Genomic DNA, 16,693 nt, shown 5'->3' with positions numbered 1-16,693 from the left:
ATTTTTTTTTGAGCGGAAATTGTAGTCTACGCGGCTCGCTCCGATCTGGTAGGATGTTTTTTAAGTACAACGCTACTGAACACCGCTGAGGAGCGCTACGATAGCCTGCGAAAATGGCGCGCATCGGCTGCTTTCGCGAGTAGGCTGTCAAGCACGAAAAATGAGACACCACGGCATTTGAGACTGGTACGTTGACCCTGTAAATTGAAAGGGCCGTCATAAAACGTTAGTAAGTGTCTAGATGCGTGCCTCGTGCCCGCGCATCGAGGCTTCGCAACGTAAGATCAACTCGCGTGTTCTTCTTGTCCCGCGTGTCTCTCAAAAGAGTGAGAAAAATGGACACGACGGCTCCTTTGGAACCGGGCAAGATTCGTCGGCTCGACGAAACGGTCACGAATCGCATCGCCGCCGGCGAGGTGGTACAGCGACCCGTGAACGCGCTCAAGGAAATGCTCGAAAACAGCATCGACGCCAAGTCCACAAGCATCCAAGTGGTGGCCAAGAGCGGAGGCCTCAAACTGTTACAGATCAAGGACAACGGATGCGGCATCCGCAAGGAAGACCTGGACATCGTCTGCGAGCGCTTCACGACCAGCAAGCTGGTCAAGTTCGAAGATCTGGGCTCGATCGCCACGTACGGTTTTCGGGGCGAAGCCCTGGCCAGCATCAGCTACGTCGCCCGGGTCGCCATCACCACCAAGACGGAGGGCTCCACGTGCGCCTACAAGTTGTCCTACCTGAACGGCAGGCCCACGGGTCCCGCCAAGCCCTGCGCCGGAAACCGCGGCACGCTGATCGTCGTGGAAGACCTCTTCTACAACGTCCCCACGCGGAGGAACGCCTTCAAGAGCCCCGGCGAGGAGTACCGCCGCATCGTGGACGTCGTGAGCCGGTACGCGGTTCACAACGCGGGCGTCGCCATGTCCGTCCGGCAGGCGGACGACTCTTCCACGGACGTGAGGACGATGAGCGAGGCTAGCACGCTGCAGAACATCGAGTGCATCTACGGCAAGAACGTGAGCCGCGAGCTGCTTCCGGTCGAGTGCTGCGACGCCAACGTCAAGTTGAAGATGAAGGGCTACGTCTCGAACGCGAACTGCTCCTACAAGAAGTGCACCATGCTGCTCTTCATCAACCACCGCCTCGTCGAGAGCGCCGCGCTCCGCAAGGCCGTCGAGTCCATCTACGCGTCGTACCTGCCCAAGAACGCGCACCCGTGGCTCTACCTGTCGCTCGAGATACACCCGGCAAACGTGGACGTCAACGTGCACCCGACCAAGAAGGAGGTCCACTTCCTACACGAGGAGCTGATCCTGGAGAGCGTCCAGAAGGCCATCGACTCGGCCCTCCTGTCGTGCGACTCCTCGAGGACCTTCCTCACGCAGGCGTGCCTTCCGCGCATCGCGACGTCGTCCGCCAAGTCCTCCTCCGCGAACAAGAAGGCCGACAAGACTGCAAGTGGAGCGTCCACTTCGGTCGACGAGAGGCACATGGTCCGCACAGACTCCCAGATGCAGAAGTTGGACGCCTTCCTCAAGAAATCGTCGCCGCAGGCCTCTAAGCAAGCCGCGTCGTCTAGCCAGCCCGCACGCGAACCAGAGGACGTCGGCGAAGACGACGCCGCCGCGGAGCGACCTCAAGTCAAGCTGCAGAGCGTCATCAACCTCTGGGAAGCGGTCGTCAAGAACAGCCATTCAGGCCTCCGGGAGCTCTTCCGTAACCACACCTTCGTTGGCTGCGTCAACCAACGTTACTGCCTGGTCCAGCACAAAACCGAACTGTACCTCATCAACACGCGAAGGGTGTCCGAAGAACTCTTCTACCAGCTGATGCTCAAGAACTTCGGCCGGTTCGGCATGTACCAGCTCTCCGAGCCTGCTCCAATCTACGACCTCGCGATGATGGCCCTTGGGCTCGAAGAGTGTGGCTGGACGGAGGCGGACGGACCCAAAGAGGAGCTCGCGCGCTACATGTCGTCGTTCCTGACGTCGAAGGCGGAGATGCTAGACGACTACTTCTCGTTGGGCATCAACGAGGCGGGCGAGATCACCTCCCTGCCCATCGTCCTCAACGACCACACTCCGCCGGTGGAAGGGCTCCCCATGTACGCCCTGCGGCTCGCCACGGAAGTAGAGTGGGAGAAGGAGCAGGAGTGTTTCGAAACGTTCTGCAGGGAGACTGCGCGATTCTATGCGGGACCTTCAGTAGATGCCGGCAGGGACGACGACCCGAACGGCTGGAAGTGGGTGACTGAACACGTTGTGTTCCCGGCAGCGAAGCAAACTCTTAGACTGCCCGCTGAGTACATGGAGAACTCTTGCGTGTTGCAAGTGGCAAGCTTGCCTAACCTGTACAAAGTGTTTGAAAGGTGTTAATGTTCCTTTTCTTTCTGGAAAAGAGGGTGTGTGTGCGTGTATGTCATGGTGACTGACAGACATTTGAATACAATACTCTGAAGCAAAGCAATTTACATTGCGTTTGTAGACACACATGTAAATATGGTTGGGAAGACTATTGCGTGAGCTCTGATTAATAATTGCCCTAGCAGAGTTTAGCGCCATCTTCAGTTCTTGGTACACTCACACAATGTACGACACATGATGTGAAAATCTGTGCGTGTGCTTTCCAAGTTTGAACCACGTAATTGAACTGACAGGGAAAACATAACCATAGGTCATTATTTTGAAACCTGTTCTCTTAAAGTGGCAGTAAATTGCAAATAAAGCATATATTTTGTGAGAATATTTTTTCCATTTAATTCAGTTCATTGCTTACCACCTGTTGTGGTGATGGGCAGACCTGAGCCAATGCAGAGCAAGGAAAATGATCGTTGGGTACAGGTAGTTAAGCACTCTTCTGTATGAATTATGCTAACAGCAAAATGCTCGTTACAAGTATTGTTTGACTTGGAGCATTCATTAAGTGTTACAATGGTGCTACAAGTTTGAAACAGGCATCAAAATTAGAGAATGTTTCTACAGTTTTAGTGGAATGAAAAGGCCATGTTCTATGTAGCGCCACAAAACAATGCTAGGACGTAAACTAAAAATGGCAGCATCCTTGGGAAAGTTGGAACTACCAGCAGTGTGATCGGCTTTCTCCTTTCGAAAGAGTGCAATTGCAAGGAGATTTAATTGCTGTACACTGTGGTGCTGTACGGTTACAGTGCCCCATATGAAATGGTTGCAGAATGGGGCAGACTATATCAGCGTGATCAAATGGGCTAGGACGACTAGAATGAAGCGGCCAACTGTTGCTTGTTGATGAGCGACAAATTTATATGCAAGTTGAGGCCACAGTGCTTTTCCCACTGGCGGGTCACAGTTGTACTAACCGTACAGCAGGTTAGCATGAGCACACTACAAAAACTTAACTTGACATACGATTGCCGTGTGCTGGGTTCCTTGGTTGCCGATGCCAGATTACTTGCGGAATAAATGCAGAAGCTTTGCAAGAGCGATGCTAACTGCACTAGTTAGCTTTTGCATTGTTGCCTGCTGTGTATTGAAGGTACAGCTACGTGATGATCATATGGAAAGAGATGATTGGAACCAAGGTTACAAAGACGACGAAGCGAGACAAGACTGCTCTCTACCCCTGAGTGTTGTTCTCTACAGGATGCTTGCTGCAGCAGTTTTGCAGCAAGCAATTAGGCAGTGGATACAAAGCAAAGGAGGCCGTATATAGCAGCTGATCTGAAGCAGGGTTGAACAGCACACTGGCTTGCACTCGAGGCCAGTTGCATATCGACAGGATCAGTCTCGTAGCGTACCTCATACCCGTACTCATGCTTGAAACTCTTCTGCTCCAAAACCAATGCTACGACTCGTGTTCAAGCCAGTTGCAAAGAATGTGTGAAGTAGTCATTGGAGTTTCCTAGTCAAGGTAGCAGCTAATTTTTAGTTGTCAACTCTCTGCAGACATTACTAGCAAAAGGTTCCCTCCAGTTTTCATCAGTGCTACAAAGGCTTTTGATACATTTGTTTTCAGTGGGAGTTGCGATTTGAAGGTCCATGCAGCGACAGAAAAGGCACATACAGGCAATCTTTGCGATGTTCGGGATCAACTAATTGCAACTTGTAAGAAAAAAGGAGATGAGGAATAGGAACTCGACCAGCTAAAACGTAAAGGACAGGAAATGAACACCATTTCAGAATTCTTCAAAAAGAGCTAATATTTATTACTTGCTTGAAAACACATGAATATACAGCACAAAAAAACACTCGCTGTTCCCAGCCCGCTATGTACAACAATGCACGCAGTGCAGAACCATTTTTATTTCTGGCATTTCAGTCAAGCACTCAGTCTATGCAGGCAGCTCAATTCACTTTATTCTGGCATTCGGCATCCAAAAAAGCACCTAGTGTAAACGTTTAAAAAATTATATAAATTGGACTAAAGTATTACTGTACTGCACACTGCACACACGAGCTATCGAAAAATTGCACAAAGTTGTCACACGAGGCATTAAATTTACACAATAGTATTTCCGTGCAGTAACAGAAAAGGCTTGCGCAGGCATTTAAACGTGAACCCCAACAACGGATTGAGCGGCAAATAATTTCATTCCCGCTAAAGCGTAATAACGTGTTATCGCTTGCGCTGTTTGTATTAACATAGGTACATACTGTGTGTATGTGTTGAAGCACGTGTGGAAAATATCGTACAAGGTAGTGGTGGGAAAGAGCAAAAAAAGCACTCTGTACAATCGTTCTTCGCCCGCAGCTTGCCAGAAGCCGAGACGTTGCAAACAACCCCAGCCAGTCGTGCGTTTGACGGCGGGCGACGCAATTAGCCTAACGTTACATGCACAAAACGTTTGTAACCGAATATAAACAACGACAACATGTGAGGGGGGGACGTGTGTGGGACAAACGACGCCAAACACGAATGCATGCAAGGAGCGTGTCGCGATAGCCAGGACGTCCCTCACACACAGCTTGGCCAGCTTAGACCGCCGCACGCCGACGAAACGATGATGTAGATCACCACCTGCAAGGCAAGAAGAATTAGTAGACAGCTTTAGCTTGTTAGAAACGTCAAATTTCAGTTCCTCTTCCCGTACTTTGTCTGTCTGGCATGGTAAATGTTCTCAAAGCTCGTCAAGTTCAACTATCCACTCGCAATACAGTTTCACTCATCTTTAGGTTAAAAAAAACATACAGTAAAATTCTCAGTCGGAATTTCATTGTATGCAAAGCATTTTGTGGTGCGAGCCAGTACACACATTTTATTACACTGTTATAAGAGTCGATAGCCCACAGATAGCAGTCGCTAGTCAACAGTAGCTACAGCTCGTGTTATGCGGGTAAATACGGTAGAATTTCAGTAAACTGAAAACGCTGCACAAATGGAACAGTGACTCTTGTCTTGATAGGCGTTCTACTTGACTGCTGCACACGTAAACATTTTTCTTGGTAAATGGAGCTCCTCCTAATTGAAGCACATCTTCCTGGTCTCTCTAGGTTATCGAGATATGGCTCTATGGTGGGTTTCACGCAGCAGCCTTTAAACCTTAAGAGTGTAAATTTCGTTTTGATTACATATATGTACCGTAGCTTTCATGTCCTACTTTGCATTACTAGAGGGTCTTTTTCCCCAATTTTAGCTCCGACAATGATTTTGTATTTATGCTGACCGAAAATCAGCCCAAAAAAATCCCGGTCTACTGCCTACAAAACACTTCACATTGAAATAATTAACCAGACTAGACGCAGTCAAAATCCATGTAGTGAAAACGATCGTGCGGAATCTACGAGACCACAGCCCTATCTTATCTTATCTTGAGAAATTATCTCTGGTGTACTCTGCTGCTTGTCGTGATGAGAGAGAGTTCGGTACTCCACAAGCACACTACGAATACAAGTGTCCCTTTATAGCAAATTTTATTACAGTGTACGCAGCATTCATAACAGCGTCGTGTACGTAAGAACGCCTCGTTTCGCATAGCGCGCATAAGCAGAAGTTCTGCTCATGTGCTCTATACAAAACGTGGCGTTCTTACAAACGCAATGCTGTTGCAGATGCTACATACGTAGTACAAGGGTAACTGATAATACTCTCCGAAAGGCTGTAGAGTTGAAGTACTCACCAAAACTATGACCGCAATAATGATGGCTATTTTGATGTTCTTGATCATCATGGATCGGGCGAGGTTGCGGCTGCTCTTTCGGAAAGTCACCGACTGCAAACACGATGGCGAGAGCACACAAGATAAACCATGTACAAAACGTTTGACCATCACCACAAGGACGTAACATCAAACACAGAGCATGACAGTGAATAAACTAAACCGGGAGATAACTGACCGTGCTTGACAAGGCTTCCGTTTTGTTGACCAACAGTTCCAGCCTTTCTCCTCTGGATGTTACCGTATCTGCACATGCGAAACAAAAATAACAAATTAAGTGTTTCACGGCACAGGAGCAAAGTATGACCAGAGTGCCAGGATGGCATTAAGGTGAGACAATGGAGCAATCCATTCCAAGATAAAAATGTGATGGCTGCAAATGGGCCTAAAGAAAACAATCTTTGTAATGTGCATTACAGGTATACGTGTTAAAAATACAGCACTGAATAGTGATGTGCGAAATTAAATGTAACGGTACACATTTCTACAATGCAGCAAAATACAATGGTGACAGAACACTTATACATAAAAATATTGCACATTTTAACGAAAGTCAAATAGAAGAACTCAAGAGAACCATCGCAGGCAATTACAATATGTACGCATTTACAAAGTTGACGTAAGAAAGCAAGATCAAGTTAAAAGCTAGTGTCAGAAAGGTTCATTCAGCAAAAAATTGTATATAAAATACATGTTAAAAATATGTATATAAAGATGTTTTACAATTAATCAATGTGTGCTTGGCACCACCTTTTTTAACTTTAACAGAACAAGTTGATACAAAGCTCTTCTGCCCAATTCTTTAAAGGACTGGTGCATTATGTTAAAGGCTGCAATGGCTAAGGCAACACACCGATGTTCTTCACCATGATGCCCTTGAGTTCGTCAATTTCCTCCTGAACTTTGGTTATGTTGTCGGCGTCCTTTCCAATGCCCGAGTAGTGTTTCTGGAACGCAAGGCAAAGCTCGGACGTTAGTGGCAGCGCGTACATTTCTGGTGACAATCCAAGCTCACCATTTGGTTTGCCAGTACCCGTGAGAATTCGCTGTTCATCGCATAGGCAAGAGCCGAATGAGCTTGACGGCCATAGCTGGCTTGAAACCTGCGGTGGGAGAGAAATTCACGAAATGGGAAATAACATCCAAAGGAAATCTGTTACCAAAATCCTGAAATATTTTTTTTCATGCAAACTGTATTCTGAAATGATGTGAAGCGACATTCGAGCATTAACTTAAAACAATACTGACATGCAACGGTCATTTTATTACACTGAAACCTCATTATAACAAAATTGCATCTGACGTGTAAATAAATTTGCTATATTCAAAAATTCGTTATACGGGTATAGTCGCACTGCTCCATCTATGGCAGGACTATTCTTCATTTACTTTGTTATAACAGACAGTTTGTTATATTCGCACTCGTTACATCGAGGTTTGAGTGTAATTTTCTGTAATTCATCCCCACATAGCTAGGGCTGAGATAGCTGCAGTAGCTTTGTGCCCAAAGTTTAAGAAATGTGGCATCTGAAATGCCACACAAAGACCTTAAAGGATTGGTGACACAAAAATTCGGACACAATTTAACTGTTGAATCAAACTAATGGGTGCATATAGGTGCCATCTGTACAATATCAGCCACAAATACAGCCTAAAAGGTATTTTAATTGAGTTTTGAAGTTCGTGAAAGCGCCGGATCGGAAATATAAGCAAAAGACGATGAGGTCACCGAGTGGATACCACGTACGTCACGAGTTCTGGCCGGGACACCGGAGGCGTGTACGAGACCGACAAAGCTGGTAGCGACACCTGATGATGCGTAGCCTAACCAGAGACCTACAATCACGGCCGGTCTGGAGGCGCGCCGGCCGTGCTACAATATAACATCGCAGGGACTTACCCGCTTACTGATTCTATGTAAAGCATTTGCAGTGAGATAATTAGCAACTCACAGTATTCTCATTGCTTTTTTTCCCGACAAGAACTACAACGCGACGGAAAAAAATCGAAAAAAAATTATTGTAGTTGGACAAAACGCCACAAGATGTCGCTACGGGCTCCGCAGTTGTTTACGCAGTTGTACGCAGTTGCTGCTGCTGCTGCAGCCGTCAACAGCTCCGGTAAACAGGTGCCCGCAAACGATAGGAAGTCTACAGACGAACTAAAGCTCTCTGCTGCCGGGATAATATTGCGTAGTGGACAGATAACTGCTTCGACCCTCCGACGTGCGTACGTGGGATTGGTATGCCTTGAGAACGCGGCGTTCCCCGATGTAAATACGAGTCAGTAAAGCGTACATCACGTCATTTGCATGTTACGCATAAACACTGTTACAGAGCGCCAATGTTGTGATTTCTTCCTTCGTCACTTCTCATCTGCTACTTTACGAATGATCGGAGCAAAAATGTTTCAGCACGTCTAATGCTGCGGCTATTCCAAGCCTGGCGGAAAACGTCGCCTCAGTTGGACAACGGCTACAAGAAAAAAATCGCAGCTACCGGCGAGATTCGCAAAGTGAATCGAGCTTTTCTTACTGATTTTCGCACTCCTGCCAGCTCTTTCGTCCATCGCCGCACTAGATAAGCAACGCAGTTTGACAATCGAGGAAACAAGCACTCGCAACGCTCAACTCGCAAACGAAACAGCAGCAGTGACAACATAGCAGAAGCTGGCCAGTGACGTCACTGGTTCTTGCGGTCTTGTTTACCAAGTAGACCATCTACGTCACGGGGCTACCGAGTGCTCTTCGAAATCGAAACTGCCTCCGGTCGTAACATACGAGCATATAATTAAACATTCGTCTCGCGCTGGGGCAAATGAGTTTCGTTGCCGCTATTATCGAGTCAGTAGCCATTGATTAAGAGCAAAAAACAGAGGTTCACAAATTTTCTGTCACCACTCCTTTAAGATCCAATGCTTTGCGTTTTCATTAATTTCGTAGCAAGTTGTTGACAATGAGAACATAAAAAAGTCAGAGTTCAATTAAACTCTAGCAGATGCACATCAGTGTGAAGTCAATAACTGGAAAGCATGCTTTCTCACCCCTCCACTCCCATATCTACATTGTCTAAAATGAGAACTTTTATGCGTGTATTTTTTTCTTTTTTCAGTTGGCATTTGGGAGCATGTGGTTCTCGGAGGGGAAGGGAACTGCCTACTAATGCAGTCAAATTCCTGATGTGATCATCCCTATTATATAGCCACTGACATCGTATCTACGACAATAGCAGCAGCGATTAACGCATGCCAGTATCAACCACAAGGAAAGCGTCAGCAAAGAATTACTTCTGGGCACCGCTTGCTCACCTGCCTTGAATGTCCGCCAAGAACTGGAATGCTGTGACCCTTTCGAATTCCTGCAACAGACGAACGCATTTGCATGGGAGCCAGTGAGAAAAAGTGAATAGTGCCACAATGATTGCAATGTGGGCTTGCTGGCCATTAGTTTGAACAAACTTGATGTAGCACAAAATGGCACATGGACACCATAAGGCACATAAAGACACCACACAGCGCTAACGACACATGGACACAGGCTTCTTGTGTCATTTCATGCTGTGCGAGTTGTTCAGGTGCACATCTTTGCATGACAACAGAGAAAATTATGCACAATGAGCGCTGTCAACTTCTGGAAATTCAACTGAAGGAAACAAAATGTTTTATGCTTGAAGAAGTAACCTACAGTCTTTTGAATTCAACACACACCTATGGCAAAATCTAAGCCAGTTGTCTCGTACCATGACTGAGAAGCCACAAGTAGTCAACACGTGGCTGAAATGGAAAAAAAATTCTTACGTCATCAGTAATGGTGAGATATGTAATGCCATCTTCAAGGATGTAGTGGAACAAGTAGCTGAAAAGAAAAAAAAAAGACAGAAAATTAGGAAGTTTTCCATGATAGTCAAAGAACACAGGAAAGTGAACTTTAGAAGTTGTTAGGATAATACTTCAGCTTCCATCACTTCCATTAACAGTACTTTTGGGTGATAACTTGTGCAAATTCTTCCGACCAGAGTTGCCAGTTCCACTTATAATAAGCTGATTTCGGCTGCTTTTTTTCACCAAGTCGGTTGTAGAATTTTCTAGTCGCTTGTCACATTTTTTTTTTAGCCTATTCATGTTTTTCCAGGAAGTGCAGTTTAGTGTTCCTCCTGTTCACTAATAGTGCATTTTTCAATGAGCGAGTACAGTGTTGAAATCAAACTTACATTGGGGGGAGTCAACAAGTAGCATTATTCATGCATTGGCAAACACGCACTGAACAGAGCAGAGACCACCTCGGAGACTATGTTAAAAAGTAAATATGTGTTGTCGTTCATAGTAGCGCAAATTTTCGCCGTACAAAATAATGAACTACTTAATTTTTTTTACATTCCCTCTGTATTTCACTGACATTTTTACTGCAATTAAAAATATCTTCAAGAACGAAAAAGTTTATTAAACTTCCGCTTCTCTCTCGGGCTTCTTCACGAAAGTCGCGCCACTTTTTTGGGGCTTTATTTTGGGAACGATTATTTGCTTGCTAGCTCGGCAGCATCTGGCGATTCTGCTTCCGACCACAACACACATTGAAATTTGCGTGAAGACAGTATATGGGTAGATGCGAGTCTTTAAAAATATGTTCATTAGTTGGGTGAACTGAATGGAATTTAATACATCCAAGTAGATTTTTTAGTAGCTTCATTAGAACAAAACACATGCAATTTGTATTGGCGTATTCCTTACGGGGCTTTTTCACGAATTCACAAACACAAAAACCAATTATGTGGCAACGCTGCCAGAGCGCTCGTCTAGCCGATGATGCTAATTTGACTGTTTTCAACAAACTTCCAATGCAAAATAAACAGATGCAAACGTGAGCGGAATTTTTTTGCATACTATTTAAGATTATCAAGAATTATCATTTGGTAAACAACATTATAAGAACATAAATAGCATTACAAGCTAGATGAGCTCTCTAGCAATCTTGCCACATACTTTGTTTTTGACAAAGCGCAGTTGCCAAAAGGCACCGTAAGAAATATGACTTTAGAAATTGCATACCTTTTGTTCTAATGCAGCTATTAGAAATCTACTAAAAGATTTGGAATCTGCAGAACAAACTGAATAAGTGGATTAAATTCCATTCTGTTATTAAACTGTTATTAACTATTAAAAAGCATTCTTCAAGAACTACATCTCCCCATAATGATCACTGCATGCCTGCCAGTGCACTAAAATGGGCCAATAAGAGAAGAGTCTCATTTCGTTTACCTTCCATGGGAGTAGGTAAGCTTGGGGACGTCCGGCGAGATCTTGCCCAGGATCTGTTCGGTGACCTCGGAGAAGTTGCCCGCGCAGCTAGCGTAACGAGACAGCACTGTGCTGCCTCGCGCGACCACGCAGTACAGCAGCGGCATGGCAGCGTTCCTCTTTGCTCAGGGCGCAGTGTCAAGGCCTGCCCCGACGAGATAACGCTGCAGCCAGACAAGACAAAAGGGGTCGCAGTCTCAGAAGGCAAAAGGTTAACACAGACGTGAACCAATACACGTCTGCAGCGTCCCTTCATTTGTTGTCACGTTGAACAGCCATCATTGCTTCGGAATAATTCATTTCAAATTGACCCTTGCAGTGAGTGAAGTTTTATGTACAGTACTCGTGGATTGAAGAGAGACATTTTTTTTTTTATTATTACGACTGCCATGAGCAATTGCTCGTGATAACTGCGTGATGTCATTGGAAATCTGGCTGCTTAAGGTAACGTTGGTTGTAATGCGAGTGCTCGAGTCAAAACTACACCGACACAAACTGTAGACGCTGGAAACGAAAAGTATGTGCATTATTTAGCTCTAAATTTCCATGTTTCAATCTGATAGTACTGTGCGTACCACAATAGCATCAAATTGTGTTCACTATTGCACTTTTTTTTTTGTACCATTATGCATTTCGACAATACAATGTCATCAAACCACCTAAAATCTGCAGTTTAAATGTTGTTCCAACAGCTTGCTGTTGGACCTGTTTGTACATGATGTTCGAATAAACAAATAGCAGGGCAAGAAACGGCACAGAATGCCGACTTGCAACTGAAGGCTTATCCGAGTGACGCAAAATACTTTTTAGGAACGGACTGCGGAAAAGGAAAGCAAAGACTACAAGGAAGCCACAAAAAACGCATTGGTGGTTGGACAAGTCTGAACACAGTGGGTCCCAAGCTTGGAACGGTGCGGGGGCCTCTTTATTTTTACATTCGGTTTACTCGTTTACAGTTTCGAAGTTGGGCACCACTGTGTGGACATCACAGCTCATTTACTTCAACCCCCACATCCTTGTTGCGCTATTTTCTTCCCTACCCTGTACACCAGCACCTCCTAGCATATATTTTGCATCACACAAGTCAGTATTGTGTGTCTCTCCTTTGTCCAATACATTTCAGCACTCTTTGTTCAAGGAACAATGTTTGCCACCCCTCTAGTTGCCAAGCTGAACAACACTTTATGAAAAACATCTCATAAGGGCAACAACTTCACCGCAATAGGATGAATAGCTGCTCTAATTGACAGAGCATTAGTAAAAAAACCCAGAATACAGGAAAGAAGGCAGACGCAGTTATCACATAGCACGAGCACTCGCGTTTCACGACACCATTTCCATCTCTTGTTTTTCCTGGGTCCTAGGTTCTTTACTAAGAAGACAATTTCACCCTGACAGCCATCTTGATTGGAATAAAGCTACCATGGCCTGAAATCCAACCTGCAACCTTGCTTCAAACAGACACACAAAACTGAAAATGCGTGTTACGAGTTGTTACATTTCACCATTGCCAAGCACTGACAGGATCAAAAGAAAAGAGATTTACCGGGTAAAGATTAACGACAACGTGGATGCAAATGAAGACATGCTCTGCAGCTGCTCCTCAAGCTTTCTTCCTGAACTAACGCAGTACAACACTCGACAGTCGGATATCTTCAAAGAGCAGCCACGAACTTTTAGAACACATGTGAAGTACAGCATGACCAAACAGAGCAATACTGTAGAGCGATTGTTAAATACACAGGTCACTGACCAATGTCGAAATAACATAAAATGACTTTTCAGGATCCATATGAATCTCTCGTTCGCAAACTATAATGAGCAAGGGATCCGTAATGGATCCCGAAACATTTTATTTTGACATTGGTCAGGGACCTGTTAATTAGCCGTGACTTTACCTGACCAGACTGTATTAAGTCTAACACGACTACTGTAGGGAGATGAAAGCACCAACGTGCTACTAGACGTGCCAGTTAACTTGCTGAGCACTATTAGTATGCGATAAGGCCTTACACAGCCGTTCAGCAAACTATGCCATTGTGAAGTATGAATAACCAAATTCAGTGCATTAACCATATAATAATAATGATTATTGTTTGTGTTTAATGTTCCAAAACCACAATGTGATTACGACAGGTGCCGTAGTAAGTGGACGGCTCCAGAAATTTCAACCACCTGGGGTTCTTTAACGTGTACCTAAATCTAAGCGCACCATCTCTAGCATTTCGCCTCCATCGAAATTCGATCTCGCGACCTTCGGGTCAGTAGTCAAGCACCATAACCGGTAGACCACCACGGCAGGTCCAGTAACCTGCTGTCAAAATTAGTACGTGAAAAGGCCGCACGCAGGTCTTTCAGCTAAATACGCCATTGTGAAGAATGAATAACCAAATTCAACACATGAACCAGAGAGCTGAAAAAAACAGCTGTCCAAGGCAGTCGCTGCGTGTAGGTGTGAAGCCACGGACCTCTTCACGAATCTCTTCCAAGTAAAATGAGCACTTCCTAGCGCGCTGCGACATGTGTCAGCGGTGTCCTTTTCACGGCGGGGTTCATGGTTCATCACGAAAGACGCACGCTGGCATATTGCGCGCACGAGCGCGCTAATTCCACAGGTGTTACGGAAGTCGTACGGCGAAATGTACTCGCAACGTAAAACGAATATATATAAAAAAATTTTATCACCCGGAATTCACAGGTTGACTATGTCAAATGTAAACAAGTGTTTCATTTTCCTTTCTGGGAGAAAAAGAAAAATGTTGAAGGTATGCAACAGCTGTGCGTCGTATCGTTACGTCAGCAATGAACACGAAAATTTTTAAATTAAACAGGCTTCTAAGACGGCGCGTAAAACCTAATTTGAACCGAGCTAAATGAACGACGCAATACTCACGGATGAAGCAAAACTAACGCAAGCTATTTAGAAATGCGCTCGTGTCTCCGAAAAAGAATGCTGCAGTCGTCCACACCCTGAAATATCAGTACGGTTCCTGTGACTAAGCACCGCGCCGTGCAAGAGCATTACGTCACAAAGCAAACGCGAAACAATCGTGCACTGCATACCGTGATCGATGTTTGGCCCTGAAACTGCATAAATATGATGCAACTGCGGTCGAGCGCCAATCCACTCGGCATCGATAACTGATAATCCTCGGCTTAAACCCAACTCCGACGCTGACAACTCCAGAGGCTTCGTCGTTTTGCGAGAAGCAACTGGACAACGCACAGGCGCTTATCGATAGCGAAAGGCGCAGGAACAACACATGCACTTGCGCAGCTCTTCGCATTTGTGGGAGGGCAGCAAAGCAACACGCACAAGTACAAAGCAGCGGGCCACTCACCTCCCCCAACTACTGTGGAGTACGGATGGAAACCACCAACGGATCTCGGCACCCACACAACAACAACAAACGTTTTCGACCTCAGACGCGACGAACGACCAGCTAGCACCACAAATCACTGCGCATCACACCCGCAGGTCCGCACAAATCACGTGAAAAAGCACAAGCAATCGTCGAATCTCGGCATTTTATCATCAACGCGACGACACGAAAAGGGAAACACGAACCCTCGTGGACAGTGTTGACGGCCGGAAACTACGGACTTCTCCTTTCCGATGAATCACGCGCAGTCTAGCATGGCGGCTATGACGTTTCTTGAACGCTCGCAGTGCACAACAACATAGCCTTCGAGATTAGTTGCTTGCGCGAGTTTGGGTAATCACAGGACGCCCACACCTATTAGCGTGCCTATTAGTAACGCGCGCAGTGCTATTCCAAGGTTAATTCGCAATACAGTGAACTAGAAGAATACGGCAGACATTAAACTCTACCGTTCTAGCCAAATAACGGCAGTTTTCGCGAAGAAAAACAGTACGTGGAGAGTTTTTTCATAGGCAGCCCCACACAGAAGTGGCTCCTGCGCCGCACGGAAGTGACGTCACTTTAAAAATTATTACTTAAAGCTATTTGAATGTATAAACTATTATTGTATAGTACGTTAAATTTACAAAAATATTACTAAACAGGTGTTTCAGGAGTCAGTTAGCCTATATTTGTTAATTAAGCACATATCACAAGCATTTTAAATACAGGGGGCGCCATGGGCGCTGCCTGCGGCTGCGAAAGGTAGCGGCAGAGATGGTAGCTGCGATGTGTGGTGGTGGTAACAACCTTATTGAAAACTCCGGCAAATTCGTGGCCTGGGCCTAGGCCGCCCCCAAGGAGGACCGAAGACCCTGTGTCGTCGTTGCCTGAAGGGATTGCTGGATGCCCAGTTGATCCTGGAGGTTGGAGCTAGCGCGGCCGTCCACCGCGCCGTAGCTTCATCCGAGTGTGTGCACCATAAAGTTTCTCAGTGTGAAGTGTGGATTATTGTTGTTGGACGTACTGCATTTTCTAGATTGCAATGCCAAGCGTGTTGTTGTGGAAGGTGAAAGTGTCCTTGCCGCCGAGTTTTGCTTGTCGCGAAGGGCAAGGTCGACGATGAAATAAATGCTTTTGCACAGTTCGCGTGTGAATGTCCGTACGCACATGCATGAAACCCCACTGCGTCTGCGAAGTGTACTTACGAAGCCTGTGATCTCCGAAGGCCAAAGCTACTGCATTGCAGGCTGTTTTGCTAAGTGAGAAAACGTACGGCCGTTCTCATCCGTTGCTACGGAAATGCTCCCGTGCTGTCACAGGCCGTGCGTGTTATTCAGCAAGGCAGAGAAGCTGTTTTGTAGGTAGATGGGCTAATGCAGTTGGCACTTGCCCTTGGGTATCGTTTGTCAAGTGCTAATCGCCTATAGCATTACTTTGGCTCGTCAGTATTTTGAAGCGGCCTGCCGGTTACCTCGTCAGGTGGTGACGGTATGTTGAGCGACATAAAAAAAGTTTCCTGTTGCATATTCGGCGTGGCTACGTTGCAGTCCGCCTTTTTGTCATCAAAACTTTGATAAACCGTGGAAATCAACATTCCTGACACGTGTGCCGGAGAAACTGATGCAGCCAGCTGCATTTGAACTCTTCGTGTCCTCCTGCGTCTCGCCGATTAAGAGCATTAATTCGCAAAACACTTTATCATAATAAATATAGCCAATTCTGCGAGGGTCATCATCAAAGGGCCTGTGGACAGGACCACCAGCAGCAAGTCAAGCTGACGGGAGGCCGATGAGGAGGCGCAAATGTAAAAACAATAGTAGCGCGACCAAAAAAAAAGTAAATAAAACAAACTGCGAAGGGGCTCGAACCAGCGACCTTACGCGTCCTTTATGAGCTGCGCTAGCTA

At 45.8% G+C, this 16,693-nt stretch overlaps 2 protein-coding genes across 2 annotated transcripts; one reads left to right on the top strand and one right to left on the bottom strand.

Moving 5' to 3' along the window:
* Positions 1 to 105: 105 nt before the first annotated feature.
* Positions 106 to 2,753, top strand: LOC119371677 (DNA mismatch repair protein Mlh1). Its single transcript, XM_037642128.2, has one exon. The coding sequence runs from the start codon at positions 336 to 338 to the stop codon at positions 2,373 to 2,375; it is 2,040 nt and encodes a 679-aa protein (XP_037498056.1). The 5' UTR covers positions 106 to 335; the 3' UTR covers positions 2,376 to 2,753.
* A 1,412-nt stretch (positions 2,754 to 4,165) lies between these two features.
* Positions 4,166 to 14,984, bottom strand: LOC119371676 (vesicle-associated membrane protein 7). Its single transcript, XM_037642126.2, has 9 exons — positions 14,764 to 14,984; positions 11,384 to 11,586; positions 9,926 to 9,983; positions 9,437 to 9,486; positions 7,146 to 7,233; positions 6,984 to 7,077; positions 6,309 to 6,376; positions 6,092 to 6,184; positions 4,166 to 4,992 (listed from the first exon to the last, which is right to left on the bottom strand). The coding sequence occupies exons 2-9, from the start codon at positions 11,527 to 11,529 to the stop codon at positions 4,930 to 4,932; spliced, it is 660 nt and encodes a 219-aa protein (XP_037498054.1). The 5' UTR covers positions 11,530 to 11,586; positions 14,764 to 14,984; the 3' UTR covers positions 4,166 to 4,929.
* Between the last annotated feature and the right edge of the window lie 1,709 nt (positions 14,985 to 16,693).

This window comes from Rhipicephalus sanguineus, chromosome 10 (assembly GCF_013339695.2).
Source record: "Rhipicephalus sanguineus isolate Rsan-2018 chromosome 10, BIME_Rsan_1.4, whole genome shotgun sequence".
Lineage (NCBI taxonomy): Eukaryota > Metazoa > Arthropoda > Arachnida > Ixodida > Ixodidae > Rhipicephalus > Rhipicephalus sanguineus.
The sequence above is the reverse complement of the archived record's forward strand: the minus strand, read 5'-3'. Positions and strand labels throughout refer to the sequence as shown.